Raw genomic sequence first — 22,745 nt, forward strand, 5'->3', positions numbered from 1 at the left:
AATACTGCACATAGAATTCATGGCTTTTTTTTTTTTTACCATGATTCATTTGTTCATCAAAGTTAATTTTTTTAACTTTTTAAAAAAATTTTTCCCTTTTTCAACCAACATCTTATCAATCCCTTTTTTAAAAAAAACATTTTTAATTTTTCATTTTTAGAGTCATATTTTATCCCTTCATAGTAGTTACCCTTATTTTTGGCGTATATATATAAGTTGTTCTCTCTTTAAAATTTTGAGATACAGTTTCTTCTAACAGATCAAAATATACCCTAAATCACTAGTGTATGGCTTTGTTCTAGTCTCCTGCCTGATCACATTCTCTCCTTTTCTTTTTTTTTTTAAATCTTCTTCTTTCTTTTTTCAAACAACTTATCTTATCAATTCCTTTTATAAAATCTTTTATAATTTTCATCTTTACAGTCATCTTCCATCCCTTTATTGTATCAACCCTTATTTTGTACATATATGTCTTTCTTCCTTTAAAATTTTAGGAGGCACTTTTTTCTAACAGACCAAAATACGCCCCAAATCTAGTGTGTGGCACTGATCTATGCACTAGCCTGATCATATTTGATCATACTCTGCTTTTTTGTATTGTTCTGTTTTTGTTTTTATCTTTTTTTTTCTCTTTCTTTTTTCTTTCTTTCCCTTTCTCTTCCCCTGGTTTCAGGTCTTTTCTGATTTGTATATAGTATATTTGCTGGAGACATTGTTAACCTGTTAGCATTCTGTTCTTTCATTCATCTATTCTCCTCTGGACAAAATGACAAGATGAAAAAATCACCTCAGCAAAAAGAACAAGAGATAGTACCGTCAGCCAGGGACCTACTCAATACAGACATTAGTACAATGTCGGACCTAAAGTTCAGAATCATGACTTTAAAGATACTAGCTGGGCTTGAAAAAAGCTTGGAAGTTATTAGAGAAACGTTTCTGGAGAAATAAAAGAACTAAAATCTAACCAAGTCGAAATCAAAAAAGCTATTGATGAGGTGCAATCAAAAATGGGGGCACTAACTGCTAGGATAAACGAGGCAGAAGAGAGATTCAGCGATATAGAAGACCAAATGATGGAAAATAAAGAGGCTGAGAAAAAGAGAGATAAGCAACTACAGGATCACGAGGGCAGAATTCAAGAGATAAGTGATATGATAAGATGAAACAACATTAGAATAATTGGGATCCCAGAAGAAGAAGAAAGAGGGAGAGGGGCAGAAGGTATATTGGAGCAAATAATAGCAGAGAACTTCCCTAACGTGAGGAAGGAAACAGGCATCAAAATCCAGGAGGCACAGAGAACCCCTCTCAAAATCAATAAAAATAGGTCAACACCCCGACATCTAATAGTAAAACTTACGAGTCTCAGAGACAAAGAGAAAATCCTGAAAGCAGCCCAGGAGAAGAGATATGTAACCTACAATGGTAAAAATATTAGATTGGCAACAGACCTATGCACATAGACCTGGCAGGCCAGAAAGGACTGGCAAGACATCTTCAGAGCACTAAACGAGAAAAATATGCAGCCAAGAATACTATATCCAGCTAGGCTGTCATTGAAAAGAGAAGGAGAGATAAAAAGCTTCCAGGACAAACAAAAACTAAAGGAATTTGCAAACACAAAACCAGCCCTCCAAGAAATATTGAAAGGGGTCCTCTAAGCAAAGAGAGAGCCTAAAAGCAGCATAGATCAGAAAGGAACACAGACAATATACAGTAACAGTCACCTTACAGGCAATACAATGGCACTAAATTCATACCTTTCAATAGTTACCCTGAATGTAAATGGGCTAAATGCCCCAATCAAAAGACCCAGGCTATCAGATTGGATAAAAAAACCAAGACCCATCGATATGCTGTCTGCAAGAGACTCATTTTAGACCCAAAGACACCCCCACATTGAAAGTGAGGGGATGGAAAACCATTTACCATGCTAATGGGCACCAAAAGAAAGCTGGGGTGGCAATCCTTATATCAGACAAATTAGATTTTAAAACAAAGACTGTAATAAGAGATGAAGAAGGACACTATATCCTACTTAAAGGGTCTATCCAACAAGAAGATCTAACAATTGTAAATATCTATGCCCCTAACATGGGAGCAGCCAATTATATAAGGCAATTAATAACAAAAGCAAAGAAACACATTGACAACAATACAATAATAGTGGGGGGCTTTAACACCCCCCTGACTGAAATGGACAGATCATCTAAGCAAAAGATCAACAAGGAAATAAAGACTTTAAAGGACACACTGGACCAAATGGACTTCACAGACATATTCAGAACATTCCATCCCAAAGCAACGGAATACACATTCTTCTCTAGTGCCCATGGAACATTCTCCAGAATTGATCACATCCTAGGTCACAAATCAGGTCTCAACCAGTACGAAAAGATTGGGATTATTCCCTGCATATTTTCAGACCAAAATGCTTTGAAACTAGAACTCAATCACAAGAGGAAAGTCGGAAAGAACTCAAATACATGGAGGCTAAAGAGCATCCTACTAAAGAATGAATGGGTCAACCAGGAAATTAAAGAAGAATTTAAAAAATTCATGGAAACCAATGAAAATGAAAACACAACTGTTCAAAATCTTTGGGATACATCAAAGGCAGTCCTGAGAGGAAAGTATATAGCAATACAAGCCTTTCTCAAGAAACAAGAAAGGTCTCAAATACACAACCTAACCCGACACCTAAAGGAGCTGGAGAAAGAACAGCAAATAAAGCCTAAACCCAGCAGGAGAAGAGAAATCATAAAGATCAGAGCAGAAATCAATGAAATAGAAACCAAAAGAACAGTAGAACAGATCAACGAAACTAGGAGCTGGTTCTTTGAAAGAATTAACAAGATTGATAAACCCCTGGCCAGACTTATCAAAAAGAAAAGAGAAATGACCCAAATCAACAAAATCATGAATGAAAGAGGAGAGATCACAACCAACACCAAAGACATACAAACAATTATAAGAACATATTATGAGCAACTCTATGCCAGCAAATTAGATAACCTGGAAGAAATGGGTGCATTCCTAGAGCTGTATCAACTACCAAAATTGAACCAGGAAGAAATAGAAAACCTGAACAGACCTATAGCTACTAAGGAAATTGAAGCAGTCGTCAAAAATCTCCCAACAAACAAAAGCCCAGGGCCAGATGGCTTCCCAGGGGAATTCTACCAGACTTTTAAAGAAGAATTAATACCTATTCTCCTGAAACTGTTCCAAAAAATAGAAATGGAAGGAAAACTTCCAAATTCATTATGAGGCCAGCATTACCTTGATCCCCAAACCAGACAAAGACCCCATCAAAAAGGAGAACTACAGACCAATATCCTTGATGAACATGGATGCAAAAATTCTCACCAAAATAGTAGCCAATAGGATCCAACAGTACATTAAAAGGATTATTCACCACGACCAAGTGGGATTTATCCCTGGGCTGCAAGGATGGTTCAACATCCGCAAATCAATCAACGTGATACAATACATTAACAAAAGAAAGAACAAGAATCATATGATCCTCTCAATAGATGCAGAAAAAGCATTTGACAAAGTACAGCATCCTTTCTTGATCAAAACTCTTCAGAGTATAGGGATAGAGGGTACCTACCTCAATATCATAAAAGCCATCTATGAAAAACCTACAGCGAATATCATTCTCAATGGGGAAAAGCTGAGAGCTTTTCCCCTAAGGTCAGGAACGCGGCAGGGATGTCCACTATCACCACTGCTATTCAACATAGTATTAGAAGTCCTAGCCACAGCAATCAGACAACAAAAAGAAATCAAAGGCATCCAGATCGGCAAAGAGGAAGTAAACTCTCACTCTTTGCAGATGATATGATACTGTATTTGGAAAACCCAAAAGACTTCACCCCAAAACTGCTAGAACTCATACAGGCATTCAGTAAAGTAGTAGGATATAAAATCAATGCACAGAAATCAGTGGCATTCCTATACACCAACAACAAGACAGAAGAGAGACAAATCAAGGAGTCGATCCCATTTACAATTGCACCCAAAACCATAAGATACCTAGGAATAAATTTAACCAAAGAGGCAAAGGATCTGTACTCAGAAAACTATAAAATACTCATGAAAGAAATTGAAGAAGACACAAAGAAATGGAAAACCGTTCCATGCTCATGGATTGGGAGAACCAACATTGTGAAGATGTCAATCCTACCTAGAGCAATCGACACATTCAATGCAATCCCCATCAAAATACCATCCACTTTTTTCGAAGAAATGGAACAAATAATCCTAAAATTTGTATGGAACCAGAAGAGACCCCGAATAGCCAGAGGAATATTGAAAAAGAAAAGAAAAGCTGTCGGCATCACAATTCCGGACTTCCAGCTCTATTACAAAGCTGTCATCATCAAGACAGTATGGTACTGGCATAAAAACAGACACATAGATCAATGGAACAGAATAGAGAGCCCAGAAATGGACCCTCAACTCTATGGTCAACTCATCTTTGACAAAGCAGGAAAGAATGTCCAATGGCAAAAAGACAATCTCTTCAACAAATGGTGTTGGGAAAATTGGACAGCCACATGCAGAAGAATGAAACTGGACCATTTCCTTACACCACACACAAAAATAGACTCCAAATGGTTGAAAGACCTAAACGTGAGACAGGAGTCCATCCAAATCCTAAAGGAGAAGACAGGTAGCAACCTCTTCAACCTCAGCCGCAGCAACTTCTTCCTAGAAACATCGCCAAAGGCAAGGGAAGCAAGGGCAAAAATGAACTATTGGGATTTCATCAAGATAAAAATCTTTTGCACAGCAAAAGAAACAGTCCACAAAACCAAAAGACAACCGACAGAATGGGAGAAGATATTTGCAAATGACATATCAGATAAAGGGCTAGTATCCAAAATCTATAAAGAACTTCTCAAACTCAACACCCAAAGAACAAATAATCCAATCAAGAAATGGGCAGAAGAAATGAACAGACATTTTCCAAAGAAGACATCCAAATGGCCAACAGACACATGAAAAAGTGTTCAACATCGCTCGGCATCAGGGAAATCCAAATCAAAACCTCAATGAGATACCACCTCACACCAGTCAGAAGGCTAAAATTAACAAGTCAGGAAACGACAGATGTTGGCGGGGATGTGGAGAAAGGGGAACCCTCCTACACTGTTGGTGGGAATGCAAGCTGGTGCAGCCACTCTGGAAAACAGTATGGAGGTTCCTCAAACAGTTGAAAATAGAGCTACCCTATGACCCAGCAATTGCACTACTGGGTATTTACCACAAAGATACAAGTGTAGGGATCCGAAGGGGTACGTGCACCCCGATGTTTATAGCAGCAATGTCCACAATAGCCAAACTGTGGAAAGAGCCAAGATGTCCATTGACAGATGAATGGATAAAGAAGAAGTGGTATATATACACAATGGAATATTATGCAGCCATCAAAAGGAATGAGTCTTGCCATTTGCAACGACGTCAATGGAACTGGAGGGTATTATGCTGAGTGAAATAAGTCAATCAGAGAAAGACATGCATCATATGACCTCACTGATATGAGGAATTCTTAATCTCAGGAAACAAACTGAGTGTTGCTGGAGTGGTGGGGGGTGGGAGGGATGGGGTGGCTGGGTGATAGACATTGGGGAGGGTATGTGCTATGGTGAGCGCTGTGAATTGTGCAAGACTGTTGAATCACAGATCTGTACTTCTGAAACAAATAATGCAACATATGTTAAGAAGAAAGAAAAAGAAGAAGATAGCAGGAGGGGAAAAATGAAGGGGAGCAAGTCGGATGGGGAGACGAACCATGAGAGACGATGGACTCTGAAAAACAAACTAAGGGTTCTAGAGGGGAGGAGGGTAGGGGCATGGTTTAGCCTGGTGATGGGTATTAAAGAGGGCACGTTCTGCATGGAGCACTGGGTGTTATGCACAAACAATGAATCATGGAACACTACATCAAAAACTAATGATGTAATATATGGTGATTAACATAACAATAAAAAAATTAAAAAAAAAGTTTTGAGTTTAATTGAACACTTTAAATGGATGAGTTGTATGGGATGTGAATTATCTCCAGAAAACTGTTATACAAAACAAGGTTTCAATCAACAAAATATTATCAAACTGAATTCAACAATATATTAAAAGGGTCATACACCATGATCAAGTGGAATTTATTCCAGGGCTACAGGGAAGGTTCAACATCAGCAAATCAACAAAATACGTCACATTAACAAATTGAAGAATAAAAATCATACAATCATCTCAATAGATGCAAAAAAGCATTTGACAAAATTCAACATCTATTCATGATAAAAAACTGTCAACAATGTGGGTATCAAGGGAACATATTTCAGCATAATAAAAGGCCATATATGACAAGCTCACAGCTAACATCATACTCAAAGGTGAAAAGCTGCAAGCTTTTCCTCTAAGATCAGAAATAAGACAAGGATGCTTACTCTCAACACTTTTATTCAACATAGTATTGGAAGTCCCGTCCAGAGCAATTCGGCAAGGAAAAGAAATAAAACTGTCTCTATTTGCAAATAACATGATCTGTATGTGGAAAACCCTACAGACGCCACAAAAAACCTCTTAGAACTAATAAAGGAATTCAGTAAAGTTGCAAAATCAACATACAAAAATTTATTGCATTTCTATGCACTAACAAGAACTATCAGAAAAATTAAGACAACACGCTCATTTACAATTACATCAAAACAATAAAATACTTAGGAGTAAATTTAACCAAGGAGATGAAAGACGTATACTCTGCCAACTCTAAGACCTTGATAAAAGAAATGGGAGAAAACACAAATAAATGGGAAGATATTCTGTGCTCATGAATTGGAAGAATTAGTATTGCTAAAATGGTCATACTATCAAAGCAACCTACATTTTCAATGCAATCCCTATCAAAATTCCAGACATTTTTCATAGAACTAGAACAAAGAATCCTAAAATTTGTATGGACCCACAAAAGGCCTCAAATAGCTAAAGCAATCTTGAGAAAGAAGAACAAAGGGGAGACATCATGCTTCCTGATTTCATATTATAAACCATAGTAATCAAAACAGTATACTATTGGCATAAAAATAGACACATAGATCAACAGAACCATATAGTGAACACAGAAATAAACCCGCGTCTATGTGGTCAATTAATTTATGACAAAGGAACCAAAAATATACAATGGGGAAAGGATAGTTTCTTTAATAAGTAGTACTGGGAAACTGGAAAGCCACATGCAACAGATAAAACTATCTTATAACATACACAAAGATCAACTTAAAATAGGTTAAAGATATGAAGGTAATACCTAAAACCTAAAACCATAAAACTCCTAGAAGAAAACACAGGGAGTAAATTCCTGAACATTAGTCTTGGCAAAGATTTGTTTTGGATTTGATGCCAAAAGGAAAGGCAACAAAAACAAAAATAAATGGTACTACATCAAACTAAAAAGCTTTTATTGCATAGTAAAGGAAGGCAACAAAATAAGAAGACAACCTGCAGAAAGGGAGAAAATATTTGCCAATCATATTATCTGATAGGGAATTAATATCCAAAATACATAAATAACTCCTTCAACTCAATAGCAAAAAAACCCAATCTGATTAAAAAATGGGCAGAGAATCTGAATAGACCTTTTTTTCCAAAGAAGACATACGGAGGGCAAACAGGTTCATGAGGAGTGCTCCAAGTCATTAATTGTCAGGGAAATGCAAAGCAAAACCACAATGAGCTATCAGCTCACACCTGTTAGAATGGCTATTATCAAAATGGCAAGAGATAAGAGGTTTTGACAAGAAAAAGGAACCCTTGTGCACTGTTGGTAGCCACTGTGGAAAACAGCATGTGGGTTCCTCAAAACATTAAAAATAGAACTACCATATGATCCAGCAATTCCACTTCTGGGTATTTATCAGAAGAAAATGAAATCCCTATCTCAAAGAGATAGCTGCACCCCCACATTCACTGCAGCATTATTTGCAATGGCCAAGACATAGAAACAATCTAAGTGTTCACTGATGGATGAAAGGATGGAGGTATCGTATATGTATATAAAATGGAATACTATTTGGCCATGAAAAGAAGGAAAACCTGCCATTTGTTGTAGCATGGATGGACCTTGAGGGCATTGTGCTAAATGAAATGTCAGATAAAGACGAGTACTGTATGATCTCACTTATATGTGGAATATAAAAAAACCAAATGCATAGAAGAAGAGAACAGAATGGTGGTTGCCCGACACAGAGTTGGGGGATGGGAGAAATGGGTGAAGGAGGTCAAAAGGGACAAATTTCCAGATAAATAAGTTCTGGAAATGTAATGTACTATATGGTGATTATAGTTAATTACACTATATTGTATATTTGAAAGGTGCTAAGATAGTAGATCTTAAAAGTCTCATCATTAGTGAAAAATTTGCAACTATATCAGGTGATAGATATTAACTAAACTTATTGTAGTAATCACTTCACAATATGTAAATATATTAAATCATTATGTTGTACAACCTAAACAAATACGATGTTATATTGTCAACACTATCTCAATAAACTGGGGGGGGGATAAAAAAGGGTTTCAAAATACTATTCATTCCATTTTGTGTAGATCTGGAATGTTCTGCATGATTATCTATCTCTGAGTGATGACATGGGTAATTTCATTTCTTTTTTTATTAATGCTTTCTGAATGTTGTAATAAACATGCATATTTTTAAATTTTGCTTTATTTTACTTTTTAAAAATCTCTCCTCCCAGTGTGGGGCTTGAACTCACCACCCAGAGACCAAGAGTCACACGCTCTACAGACTGAGCCAGCCAGGCACCCCAACATGGGTATTTTTAAACTATAAAATATATGAAGTGAGCGGCTCTAGGTGTGAAAAATATTAGATGTTGGGTGACATTTAGGAACATCTAAACCCCATCATTTAATAGTAGGATGTATTCTTACTTGATGGGATCACCATGATTAATCACACTTAAACGAGGTGACTGAAACTATATAATCATAATGTATTGTGATTCTATATTTGGGTAAAAACTTGATTATAATGGGCCTTCTTTAAAGATTGTTTAGCAGAAATGGATAGGTTCTGCCTGAAGTTCAGAAAAAAGTAAGGGCGAGAATGTGAGGGTGTGAATGTGGTACTGGTTGGGGGAGGGGTGGGAAAGGCTGGTGGGTGGATGGTGCTCTGTGAAGCATAGGCTTGGAGAAGCACAGAAAATTCCCGCCCACCTCTACCTTCTCTATTTCATGCTTAGGAGGCACTTAGTCTTGTAAAGTGGGCACCTTAAATGGTGCACAGGAGCACTCCTTTCCCTACAAAAGCATGCCCCCCTCACCTCCCCGTCAATCAAATATTAACTGCCTGATGAACAGGTCAGTCCTTTGTGAAGTTGGGTTCTGTGTAACCATCCCTGACGTTTGGTCACTTCTGCGCCACTGAGAGCTGTGGCTTCTGAACCACATCTTGGTGATTGTCCCTAGATTTACCCCTGCGGGACTGGTAGCCCACTCTGCCTTTGCCTAGGGTGTTTCTATGGAACCAGAATAGTCGCCATTTTCAAGTAATACATCAGTATCCTGAAGACAAGACTTTCATTCAAAGGATTGGATTCTAATACTGGAACTGTTAAGTTGGTAGAGGAATATATCTGGGGAAGGTAAGCCAGAGACACCTATCAAGTTATACTACAACTACAAAAACTGAAGTTAGGATTTGTCCCAAGAACTGCCTTATTTCCTGTTTTTTTTTGGGGGGGGGATTGGGGAGCGCTCAGGGGCTTGTCTTTTCCTTCTTATTTTTAACTAGAAGCTTACTAAAGTCACTGATTGACATCTGCACTAAGTTCTCCCCTTAAGGCTGATCTTGGGCGGGCGTTAGTCTTGCCAGAGTCAAGTAGAAGTAGAATCCAGGTTCCCTTTGTCTGAGCCGTCCTGTGAGGAGGAGGACGGACATTCGTGGACCGGGTGTTGGAGTCGGGTGTGTAGTCAGAACCCACAGAGCACATGGGGAGAGTGCCTGGGGGTGGGGCCAGCCCCAACGAGAATTTACCATACTTGTGTATCTGAATTAGAACAAAGAGCCTTGAACTGAGAATCAGAAAATCTGCATAGTTCCAAGTACCAGCTTTCACACCAACCAACTGTACCTTGGGCAAGACATGTCACTTCTCTGGGCTACGTCTTACTCACTTAACTGGATCAGAATGACCTCTAACGCTACTTCTAGTTTGATCTTCTATTAAATTAAGACTCTGTGCTGCTTTGTAGATGCCATGGCTCCCTTTTCTTTGCATGAGGATAATGAGGAGTTGACTACATCGAAGGCAATTAAGTGAAGAAATTTGGAAAATACATTAGACGATGAAGTCAAAATAATAGCACTCATATTTCAAGTGCTTGCTATGTTCTGGAATTTTATGACAATATTTTATTTAACAGATAAGGCAACTGATTCCCAGAGGAGGATTTAAAATTGCCCAAGATCAGCTATTTCAAAAGTTAACTCAAATTGCTGCTCCTAACTACTGTGGTTTCTAGCCTCCCCAAACTAGAAAATAACATCCAAGTGACTGTTTTTTGTTTCTTCCTTTTCTTCTTGTTAAAAATCACATCCGGAAATGCAGAAACTGTTTAGGCCAAATTCACAATTTTCCTGAGAGGGAAACTGAGTCTCAGGAAGGGTAAGTTTTTTGAACAAGGTGAAACTCTGAACTCATGGTGTTTCTTAAATTTCTTTGATGATTTCATAACATTTTGTATTTATTGTTGATTATAAAAGTAATATATGTTCATTAGAGAAAATCTGGAAAATGGAGAAAAAGTTAAAAAATAAAAATACAAATACCACCATCTTACCATTCAGAAAAAGCCATTGTTAACAGTTTGGTGTATTTCCTTCCGAACTTTTTGAATCTATTAAATAACAATTATTATTATTATTCATTGTTATTATTATTATGACTACAAATTGTGACTCCTATTTTTTTTTCCACTTATCCTTCTCACTTTAGTGAAATTTTTGAAAACGAAGATTTGGGAAGGTGTCTCACCTGGGAGGTCTCTTCACACTAGAATCAGAATGGACTCTTGCCACCTGCCCGGGATAGTATCCTTGGACGTCCTTTCCTTGATGAGCGATGAATATACTAGTGGAGAAAGTAAGAAGGTGATAAAAGGAAAAAAAGTAATTACTACAATTAGTTCTTTACAGAAGAGTGCAGCTGTGGTCCTAATAAAATATCCACACACTTTGCCCTCGGTCCCTAAACCCATGGAATTTCTTGATGGGAACATCTTCTGTTACCCGTTTTTCAGGATTTGGTTCTCAAGATTCATAAGGAAATATTCGACGTGTCAGGTATTAGGTTCAAAATATCAGAAAAAGAAATAAAAGGATATATAAGACCATGGGGGCAAATGCTGATAATCGTCAAAATGTGAAAATGGATAAATGGGGGTTCCTTATACTGTTTTTTAATACTTTGGGTAGGTTTACAAACTTTCACAAGTTTTTTGTTTTTGTTTTTTTAAACTGCATCGATTAAGTGTATGGGGCAAGAAATGAATAGGCACTAGGATGGGGCACAGGGTGCTTGTGGGCTGGAGGAGGAAGCCTAGCCCTGCTGGGGAAGGCTGGGCTTTGAGGAGGTTTTGAGGCACAAAGAGTGTAGGAAGTGTTTCTGGGTGTGAAGGTGAGGCAGGGCAGACAGCTGAACCCCAGAGCTGGGGGGAGGCAAGGTGAGGCTTGGTGAGGGCGCTGTGGTGCCCAGACCTCACCTTTTGAAAGACATCTTATTTTACAATCAATTCATTTTCCTTTCAGATTATAGTCACTGCGTTATGTGGTTATATTAGAATTATGTATAGTTGGATTATGTTATTTGCAGATTTTATTTCAGAAGAGCAGTAGGAACATTACAAAATATTTGTTATAAATAAAGGGAGTGTTGTGTCTTGAAAGGTTGAGAACCACTCATGTAGGTGACAGGGAGTCTTGGTAGCATTTTTAAGAAGGTTAATGACTTAGCGCAATTTTTATTCTAGAAAGATCTTTGCCAGTGGCAGTGTGGACAAAAATGTGGAGGACAGTCTGATGAGAAGTACAGAGATTGGCCAGGAGTTAATTGTAGTCATTTAACGTGGGACATGGAGAAGCTCTGAGCTGTGTGGTGGGAAGGTGGCTGGACAGGACCAAGGACACTGTGGGAGAAAAGGTTGAAGCTGAGAGGGAAATGTCCAAGACAAGGACAGGCTTGCCCTTGGGCTTCAGACGTAAGGAAGAAGGCTGCCATTCCTCAGGAGACTGAGGGGACACAGGTGACCATTGTGGGGAGGATGACTTTAGAGAGTTTGTGGTATGTAGGTCTTTGGGGACCTTCCACGGATTCTGAGCACTCAGTAGGTGCCATCCGCGGTCCAAGGGAAGAGTCAGTCCACAGGGGTACATAGTTTTGTATGAAGTAGCTCGCCAAATCTGTGTTGGGTGATGAACAAAAGCCTGACCCATGGCTGCCGGCCAACCAGAATTTACTGAGTGCACATACTGGGCCTGCACGCTCTGGGTTCTGCAGATACAGAGCTGACTAGGAATTACTGCTTACCCTTACAATGCTCTTTATGTGCTGAAATAGTGATCTGAATAAAGTGTCAGTGGGGGCACAGACAAGGGAGGGGTGCCTAGGATTGGGGTGGGCAAATAGGATGGGGAAGAGATTCTAGGTGAGGGGAATTTTAGAAGCCAAGATGTGGCCAGAGTTGGGATCAGAGCAGAGTGTGTGGGGGCCGGTGGGAACCTCGCTGTCCAACGAGTGTGAAAGGCGAGCTCTGTGAACAGGGTGGGTCTGTCTGTCTAAGCAAACAGGACCTTGGGGAGCTCTGATTTTCAGAAAACCACAGTCTGTCTGGGCCTGCCCCGTGGCTAGGATAATATGACTGAGCCCTGAAGAGTGCATAACAGCAGGGATTAAGTCATATGGAGAGAGAGGAACTGGCACAATAATAGGGAGAAAATGACATTTTTGAGTGCCTGGCAGTGGGACTTTCTTGGGCATCCATCCCGTTTCTGAAGTGCTACCTTGGAGAGATTACCCTAGGGTCATGTTATGCTTTGTTAAGAACCCCAGTGGGGTTCCAAATCCACACTGGTTTCTCACAGTTGCTGTGCTGTTTTCAGTAGGCTGAGTCTTGACCATGGATTCTTCCCTAGCATGCATATAACCAGTGCCTGATGAATACAGGTGAGTAATCTAAGCACTGGTCCTTAGACACAGTCTGCAAAAGCTGTTTTGAGAATGGAGAAGCGCTTCTTTACCAGGACTGGGTAACACACCCTGCTCACCATCCCTGGGGAGTCTCTCTTGGTAGGTTTTGGCCCAGGAGCTGGGAGAGGAAGGGAAAGTGTGTGAGCAGGCATTGGAGGGAAGAAGGGCTGGGTGGAGAAGCAGAAAGTTCTGGGGAAAGAATGGCGCATTTTGTCTCCAACTCTTTGGGTAGACTTTCCAAGCTCCCCATGTGGCCTAACTTCAGCTCAAACAGGAGAAAGCTCCCAGTCAGGAGGTTAATGGGGGGCAATGCCTAACTTGGCTTGTCAACCAGTGTTCCCAGAGGCTTCTCCTGAGGGCCTTGGGTGCAGACCTGGCTAAGGACCCCTATTGGAGCTCTGCTCAGACCCATCCGTTAACTTGGCTTGCAAAATTCCTGAATGAGTTGTAGGAAGGTCTTTCCTTCTTGGGTGGGAGCCGGAGTCCTGCTTTGTCTGATTCCCCCACACATTGTTTACCAGTCCCTGCCTGACAGCTTGGCTCTTTGAGGTGATGTGTTTTGTCCAGACAAGAGCAAACCTGTCACCTGGGAGAGTGCATGTCACAGGAGCAGAAATCTGGGCTTAGCCACGGACAAAATTCAGCATACACAAGGGAGGCCAGGAGGGTTCGTCCCTCAAGAGCCTGGCCCCATGGCTGGAGGTGGCCCATGCTCCTAGGTGACTCTGCTGTCCTTTGTTATGTCTGTGTTGGGCCTCAGGCTTTAGGAGGGTGATCTCATCTATTTCCCAGTCACTTTGCCAGGTAAATATTATGAACACCCTGTTACAGAACATGAGACCGAGGCTCGGAGAAGTCAAGTGGGCTCTCCAAACATTACCTGGCTGGTAAATGCCAGAGCCGTGGATCAAACCCTAGTCTCTGAACTCTGTGGTGCATCTGGAGTCATCTCTGTGTATACAGGATGGCTTTTTTTCAGAAGAAAAAAAGTTCCTTTTTTTATAGGAACTCTGGGATTCTTTCACTGGCAGACAAGAAGTAGATGCCATGCACCAGAGGAAGAGGAGAAGGAATAGCGCAGCCATGTTAGCTGGGAGTGGCCTTCCATTCAGTGAGCCGAGTCCCCATTGAAGGTTCTACGGTGGCTCTCGTGGGCCAGGTGCTAGGGACACAGTGATGATAAATATTATCTTCTACCCAAGGGTTCACAATCTGGTAGAGAAAACCACATTCAGGCACTGACTCATCATACACAGTGAGTAAATGCTGGGCCAGTCAGGAACAGGCTCGGGGGAATGAGTCACTTAGTGAAGACACAAGCTAGTCAGCACAGAGGATGGACCCCTCCATGCCTGCTCTGCCATCTCCCAGACCCATTATCCCCTCAAGGAAGAGGGAAGCCTCAGGTTCCCTGTCAGTAAAGTAGGGGGGGCACACCATCACCTCCCGGAATGACTCCGTGAGTCAACGAGACGGGGTGAACATACTTGGTGATCTGTGGTAGGGTTGCCATAGGTCTGGGCATAAAAAGCTGCCCCCCACAGCTGCCTCTGGGTCTCCCAGAGACCACTTCAGGCAGTGTTTTAAAACTCCATCTTAAGTCTGACAGAAATTCCACATCTTTTCTCTGTGGAGAAAACCACACCACACTGTGACTACTCCACATGAAGCAATCTTTTCGGGAGCGTCCAGTGCTCTGCAAAACAACCCAGCCCTCAGTCTGTCTGAGTGACAGGCCTGTCGCTTGGGGGTGACAGCAGGTCACATTAGCCTCTGATACAATTCTTAGGGGAGCTGTGTGAACCCTTGAATATTTAATTTTATCGGGCGCCCCTGCCAATGTGTGATTCCATTTTCCCTCACGAGGTCCCAAGGTTCCCTCACGAGGTCCCAAGGTTCCCTCACGAGGTCCCAAGGTTTGGGCGCATAAGGAGGGACCAGATATTGTCTGAGCGGAAGGAGGAGGTCAGGCCTTCCACAGAGACTGCCAGGCAGCAGGACACAAATCTGTGACAGGATATTCACTGATTCATTCATGTTCACAAATGTGCACAGAGGAACTACTACATGTGGCAGTTGGCTCCACAGAGGTGACGATGGTGGGTGGAGGGAGGCAAATGAGCCCACCCGAGGGGCCTCCCTGGATGTGTAGCCAAGAGTAGGAATCAAGAGCACAGATGTTGGGGCCAGATTCATGGGTTCAAATCCTACCTCTGCCAATTCCTTACTAGCTGTGGGATCATGGGACAGTCATTTAAGTACTCTGTGCCTCAGTTTACCCTCTAGACCTCACAGCTGTTGTGAAAACGAAATGAGCAAAAATGCACTGGGTGTGAGTGAGACTGGCCTGTTGGAGGAACACAGGAAAGACAGTGGGAGGGAGGAGACCAAAGCAGGGGCAGGGCCAGTTCCTGCAGGGCCGTATAGGCCCCAGCAGAGTTTAGATTTTGTGCAACATGCAGTGATTGCAGGGTTTTATGCAACTGAGGGCTTTGATCCAATTTACATTTTATGGAGCGTGTGCTGGAGAATGGGCAGGAGGAGGGCATGAGTGGGAAGTTGCTGTAGGTGAGTGGGGCGAGGCAGCAGAGCGTGGGACATACAGCCTGGAGGTACCACTGAGGAACCTCCTGAGGGGTTAGCTCCCCCTTACTGTTGCAGAGGCAGGAAAGGCATCCAGCTCCACAGTGAGTATGGTGGGGAGGCTGGGGCCCCAGCCTAGTTCAGGCGGCCTGCCTCCTCGTGGGACTCTGATGGATGAGCACAGAGAACAGAATCCAGCCCCGCTTTAGGACGTCATGGAGCCCGTGCTTGCTGCACAGCATTCCACCTAACCCCTCAGGCTCCCCACGGGCTGGCTTAGGCCAGGCCCCGTGACTCTGACTTGGTTCCACAGAACTCCAGGCAGCAGCAGCTGAGGGAGGTTGGTTTCCATTTTGCCCAGGAGATGACCCACAGTTAAATAACCCAACAGTGGACAAGACAAATCTCAAACACACTCAGAAAGACCAAGGGCTTGTGGGGAGGCAGAAATCAGGAAATACGGGAACCCATCCCTCCGGTTCCTCCTCATGCGGGTTTCCCGGAAGCAAGGATAGACTCTGTAGTTTCTCTGAAGGAGGACTCAAAGTGTGTAGGAACACAGCATCCTTTCCCCACCCCTCCTTCAGTAATTTCTGGAAGCAGAAGGACTTATCTTTGTTGACTAAACATTGTTAAAAATAACTAGATACTAAAATAAACATGAGGCTTACTCGAAACCACGAACCCAAAGAGGCTGACCCCAAAGTCACTTGCTATGTGAGGGTTCCTGCCCAAATTTCATAGCTTCTAAACCTCTGCAGACCCCACGGCCAGTGGTGAAGGGAAGGTGAGGTTAGGGTCTATAGATTATTATCCAATATCTCTCAGCAAGATGAATTTAGCACAAGAAAATACATCTAGGAACTTGTTAGTCCTGGGCCATCTTTGAATTCGGAGGAAGAGTAAACATCCTACTTAGTTTCAATCTGTGTAACCGTCTCCCATACAGCAGAAGCACGAAGGAGTCTGTTTGATCCCAAGCAGAGTAAAGGGGTCCCCACCAAAATGTGGGCTGAGGCTCCTCATACTTCTTGCTGATGTCCTTCCCAAGCAAAAACCAATATTCTTCCAATCTTTGGGGAGTTTGGAGTTGCCTGTTTGCTTGGATTTTGCCATGAGTGTGGGATTTTTTTTTTTTTTTAACTTTCCCCAAACCCAAAGAAACGTCACTGGAACCTCTGGGAGCAGTTATCTGTCAATCAGAGAGCAGCAGGTGAACAAGTCTGCCCCCCAGATGTCCATCTGCCCCACTGCAGCTCTGGATGGCATCTGCGTCTGGAAGGACATTACCTGGATGGGATCACTGGGCGGCGGTCAATAAATTCTCGAAGCCGGATGGCAGCCATGGTGGATGGGAGTCTAAAAAATATTACAGAGTGAAGGTTGATATTGGAAATTTATATACACTACATAGTATATTGCGTATTTTGTGAACACACTCTACACACAGTCCATTTCCACGCAGGAGCTATCTAGTGCCACCAATTCTGTCTTGAAAGAAATAACAGTAAGAAAACTGAAGAATAGATAGACCAGCCATGGCTTTTGCTAGACCACTTAGGGAAGGACATAAACTTATAAAGGGCAAAAAATAAATAAATAAATAAATAAAGTGGAAAGCATAAGCCAATACATACAGATACACTTTTCTTTAAAAATAGAAACTACTGGAGTGCCTGGGTGGCTCATTTGGTTAAGTGTCCGACACTTGGGTTTGGCTCAGGTCATGATCTCAGGGTTGTAAGACTTAGCCCCACATGGGGCTCCTTGCCCAGTGGGGAGTCTGCTTGTCTCCCTCTGCCCCTCCCCCTGCTTTTGTGTGCTCTCCCTCTAAAATAAGTAAATAAATCTTAAAAAAATAAAAACATGAATAGAAACTACTGTGCCGGTTCTCACCTGATTAGAGTGCCTTCCTACTGCACAAGTTCGCAGGCTCGGCGTTACGCGCCCCAACTCTCTGGCACCTTGTGCGCTGGATAGGAATTAGACTCCTCCATCCGCACAGGCTAGATTGAAACTCGGAAGGCAGAAATGAGACTGAGTCCGCTGTGTGCTGCATGGACCCTTTCTACTGACAGGCAAGGCCAGAAGCTGTGGTATGGTGAGTTTCTGCAGTGCTGGGTGTCAAGAAGCAAGTGCATTGAAGGCAGTGGCTGAACCCTGCCTTCCCGTGTTCAAATGCCACCTTTGGGTCTGTGGAGCACAGCCCTGCAGTGGCAGTGGTGGCGGCTTTGGGAGGAGGTTCTGGAAAGAGCTTCCTGAGTGGGGCCCAGGTAGCTGCTCCCACGATGGGTCAGTTTTGTGAAGGTGTTCCAGGAGTTCCTGGAGGCCTTCCCCAGAGTCTGCTTCTCATTGTCCCTCCAATGATTTTGTAAGTGCCTCATCATCTACATCAATCTTTTTCTGTTTCCCAGACGTGAACATACAATACATATTGTTTCTAGTCTAAAATTCATATTGCCTCAGATCACCTACTGGAGAAGACTTGCCACAGAAGACTACTCCATCTAAATATTCACTTGAGAAAGAGTCAACACTGGGGAGAGAAATGGAGTGCCTGGGGAACAGAGGTGGGACAAAGCCTTACTCTTTTACGGTTTACCTTTGTGCACCTTATAAATTTTGTACTATGTGTTCATATTATGTGGCTATAGAGACAATTGGGCCTCTGTTGCATGAACCTGGTAAAGAACAGTGTAGCAGGAGAACATTGGAAGGAGACCCATATCCTACCCCTGAGCCCCTCACATTCACACGTTACGTCCTGATCCCAAAGTGTTGGTACTTAGAAGCAGAGCCTTTGGGAAGTACGGGGGGGGTGGAGCCTCATGAATGGAGCTAGTGGTGTTATGAAAGAGACCCCAGGGAGCTCCCGTGTACTCTTCCTGTCACGTGAGGACACAACAGGAAGTGGGCAGCCTGCAGCCCAGCAGAGGGCTCCCACCAGAACCTGACCCCACTGGTGCTCTGATCTTGGACTTCCAGCCTCCAGAACTGCGAGAAATAAATTTCTGATGTTTAGAAACTACCCAGTCTAGGGTAATTTGGTATGGCAGCCCAAACAGACGAAGGCCCCCTGCTCTATATACTGATGATTACAATATCTCTCTGGAGGGTCAAGTGTGCAATAACGCATGTGTGCGTTCTGTAACCAAAACAGCACCTTTGAGAAAAGAGAAATATGAGTTTCTATGTATGGACATGTATTACGTGTCAGGTGGCATGAATTAACCCATCTTCCAGAAACCCTGTGAAGTGGTCCCGCTATCTTACAAGAAACCTGAAGGACTGAGAAGTAGAGTAACTTGTATAAGGTCACTGAGGAACCAGGATGGGGACCCATTTGGTTCCAGAGACGTTTATCTTGACAGTATTCTATGCTATATTGAAACAACTGCAGAGCACCCCGACCACCAGCCAAAACAAAACTGGGACAGCCCCCAGAAGGCAGTACCCCGGGGGGAGATGGGTTTCCCTGGGAGGGAAAATAGTATATGGGGGATCCCTCTCCCCTTCCCTAGTCAAAACTGGTCAAAGTACCGCCCACAGGCCAGCTAGCTGTGTTACTTTACCTCTGAGTGTGTTTTTCAAGAAACTCGAACGTTTTCAAGCAAGATTACATTATCATAGACTATTTGGCTATCCAGTGGAGCCTGTTCATTATATAATCTGTTTTTTTTTTCTTTAGCACTAGTGTGATTATTAAAAAAAAAAAAGGAAGAAAGAAAGAACAAAAAAGAAATCTGAGTAAATACCATTGAGCTCTTGCCTACACTTGGAAAGCTTTGTGACTGCTGGGATTTTCCTTCACGAGAAGTGACATGCTGGAGAGAAGAATGCAAGATACTCAGGACATTTGCGCTTCACGTCTGCCGTTGACGAGAGAGTGATTGCTCAGTGCCTAGAAATTCTGAATCCACACCAGAGGGAATGAGCCAGTCCTGAGCTGCCATGCTCTGACCATTCCACAGAAACATTTCCAGAGGAACACATGAACAGCCCGCATGGAGTCTAAGCGAAAGCTCCTGGAATCCTCAGAAGATGCTGTCTGGCAATGGCTGCCACCTGTCGTTCCGCATCTTTGAGGAACTGAGCTACCACATAGATACCAAGTCACATCTTGTGTGATTAGTTGTCATCTCTGAACACAGAAGAAAAATGTCGTCTGCAGGAAGATATGTCAGTACATTTTATTTTAGTCAATCTTAAAAAAATAAGTTCACATGCCAAATCTGAATGAGAATTTTGAAGACATGTGAAACTTGCCATTGTTTCCATGCTCGCAGCCAGCCCTGCACAACCACTGTTCTTGGCATCCTGAACAACGTAACTTTCATCTCCTTGAAGATATGTAATTTTTGTTGGTCACCTTAGTAGAAGATTCTTCCTCAGCTGTGTCCCAAATAAGATTCTTCCAGAGCAAATGTGAGTTCTATCTGTAACCTCATCACACATTTCATTCAACTTCAAATTAGCCTTAGGAAACCTTAAATATTTTTCTCATTTTTTTTTTAAGATTTATTTATTTGAGAGAGGGGGAGGAGCAGGGGGAGAGACTCTCAGGCAGACTCCCTGCTGAGCGTGGAGCCCGACTCGGGGCTCAGTCTCATGACCCTGAGATCATGACCCAATCTGAAACCAATAGTCAGATGCTTAACCAACTGAACCACCCAGGTGCCCAAACGTTTTTCTTGTTTTAAACTGAAAACATAATTATGCTCAGAGTAAATAACGCTGTAAAATAATATTAAAACTATCCACAAACAACTGTTTTCATTTTTTATATTACATATATATATATATGTATATACTTAAATACTTGAACCACAGCAGACATCCTATTTTATATCTTTTTTTCATTTGATAAGAGACAAAAAATTTTCCATGTTGCTACAGAGTATTCTTAATTCTAATATTTAATGTTCCTTTATATTGTTTGGTGAGGTCCACCCCTCATTTTATTTAAAATAGTACCCGATTCCACTCCCATGCCTGGACTTCTTTTTTTTTTTTATTTTATTTTGTTATGTTAGTCACCATATATTACATCATTAGTTTTTTTTATTATGTTCTGTTAATCACCATACATTACATCATTAGTTTTTGATGTAGTGTTCCATGATTCATTGTTTGCATATAACACCCAGTGCTCCATGCAGAACGTGCCCTCCTTAATACCCATCACCAGGCTAACCCATCCCCCCACCTCCCTCCCCTCTAGAACCTTCAGTTTATTTCTCAGAGTCCATAGTCTCTCATGGTTCGTCTCCCCCTCCAAATTCCCCCCCTTCATTGTTCCCTTTAAGCTATCTTCTTCTTCTTCTTCTTTTTTTTAACATATAATGTATTATTTGTTTCAGAGGTACAGGTCTGTGATTCAACAGTCTTACACAATTCACAGTGCTCACCATAGCACATGCCCTTCCCAGTGTCCATCACCCAGCCACCCCATCCCTCCCACGCCCCAGCACTCCAGCAACCCTCAGTTTGTTTCCTGAGATTTAAGAATTCCTCATATCAGTGAGATCATACGATACATGTGTTTCTCTGATTGACTTATTTCACTTAGCATAATACCCTCTAGTTCCATCCACGTCATTACAAATGGCAAGATTTTGGGGTTTTTTGATGGCTGCATAATATTCCATTGTATATATATATCACATCTCTATCTATTCATCTGTTGATGGACATCTTGGCTCTTTCCATAGTTTGGTTATTGTAGGCCTGGACTACTTCTTCTTTTTTTTTTTTTTAGATTTTATTTATTTATTTGACAGAGAGAGAGAGAGACAGCGAGAGAGGGAACACAAGCAGGGAGAGTGGAGGAGGGAGAAGCAGGCTTCCCGCCGAGCAGGGAGCCCGATGCGGGGCTCGATTCCAGGTCCCCAGGATCATGACCTGAGCCGAAGGCAGACGCTTAACGACTGAGCCACCCAGGTGCCCCAGGCCTGGACTTCTTATCCATGCTCTATGCTTTATTTTTCTCCAAAATACTCATCACCATCTGCCATACTACATCGTTATTTAATGCATCTTATTTCTGTCTGTCTCCCTGTTGGAAAGTAATCTCCAAGAGGGCAAAGAAGTGTCTTTTGTGCTCACCTTTATATCCCTAGGCCAAAGATAATAACTGGCATATGGTATACATTTTATAAGTGTTTATCGAGTAACTGAATATGCCATAACTAATGAAACCCAGCCCTAATGTTGGACATTTTGGTGGTGCTGAAAGAACTCTATTTTGATTCTGTGGAATTTATTTCTTAAGATACATTCCTAAGAATGAGATAAGACTTGGGCATCTTCATGGTTCCTATTTAGAAGAATTTTAACCACTTCCAATTAATTAACACTGGCCCATAAACCACTACGGTTAGACTCCCAGGACACACAAATTCAAGTTTAATAATAGAATTTTTATTATGCTGAAGTTCAGAAGGTGAACTAAGGTAAATGCACTTGATCTTAGCCAAAAGGCCAATTGAAAAGAAGCAATTGAACTAAGGTAAATGAATAAGAGATGTACATTGCAACAAACTTCCTCAGCCTTAATATTCAAGATACTGACTTCAGAAACAAAGATATAAGATTTATCTTGTCAACTTTCTCAGCGACTTTTGGGAATTATAGAATATATTATGGATCACATTGGAGTTCTGTAAAATAGAATAACAGTCAAAAACCTGTCCATTTATGGTAAAATTTCTTTTTTTTAAGATTTTATTTATTTGACAGAGAGAGAGACAGTGAGAGAGAGAACACAAGCAGGGGGAGTGGGAGAGGGAGAATCAGGCTTCCCGTGGAGCAGGGAGCCCGATGCGGGGCTCGATCCCAGGACTCTGGGATCAAGACCTGAGCCGAAGGCAGACGCTTAACGAC

The 22,745-nt window shown here is 41.9% G+C and overlaps 1 protein-coding gene across 1 annotated transcript in view; it reads right to left on the bottom strand.

The window, feature by feature from the left end:
* SPMIP3 (sperm microtubule inner protein 3) overlaps positions 1 to 22,745 on the bottom strand; it is a 35,621-nt gene that overhangs the window by 9,649 nt on the left and 3,227 nt on the right. Inside the window, 2 exon segments of the mRNA XM_025877447.2 lie at positions 11,070 to 11,165; positions 17,154 to 17,222. Of these exon segments, the coding sequence (XP_025733232.1) occupies positions 11,070 to 11,165; positions 17,154 to 17,209 (152 nt within the window). The 5' untranslated portion in view covers positions 17,210 to 17,222.

Source organism: Callorhinus ursinus, unplaced genomic scaffold, assembly GCF_003265705.2.
Source record: "Callorhinus ursinus isolate GAN/ISIS: 27379988/994484 unplaced genomic scaffold, GSC_fseal_2.0 scaffold13, whole genome shotgun sequence".
Taxonomy (NCBI): domain Eukaryota; kingdom Metazoa; phylum Chordata; class Mammalia; order Carnivora; family Otariidae; genus Callorhinus; species Callorhinus ursinus.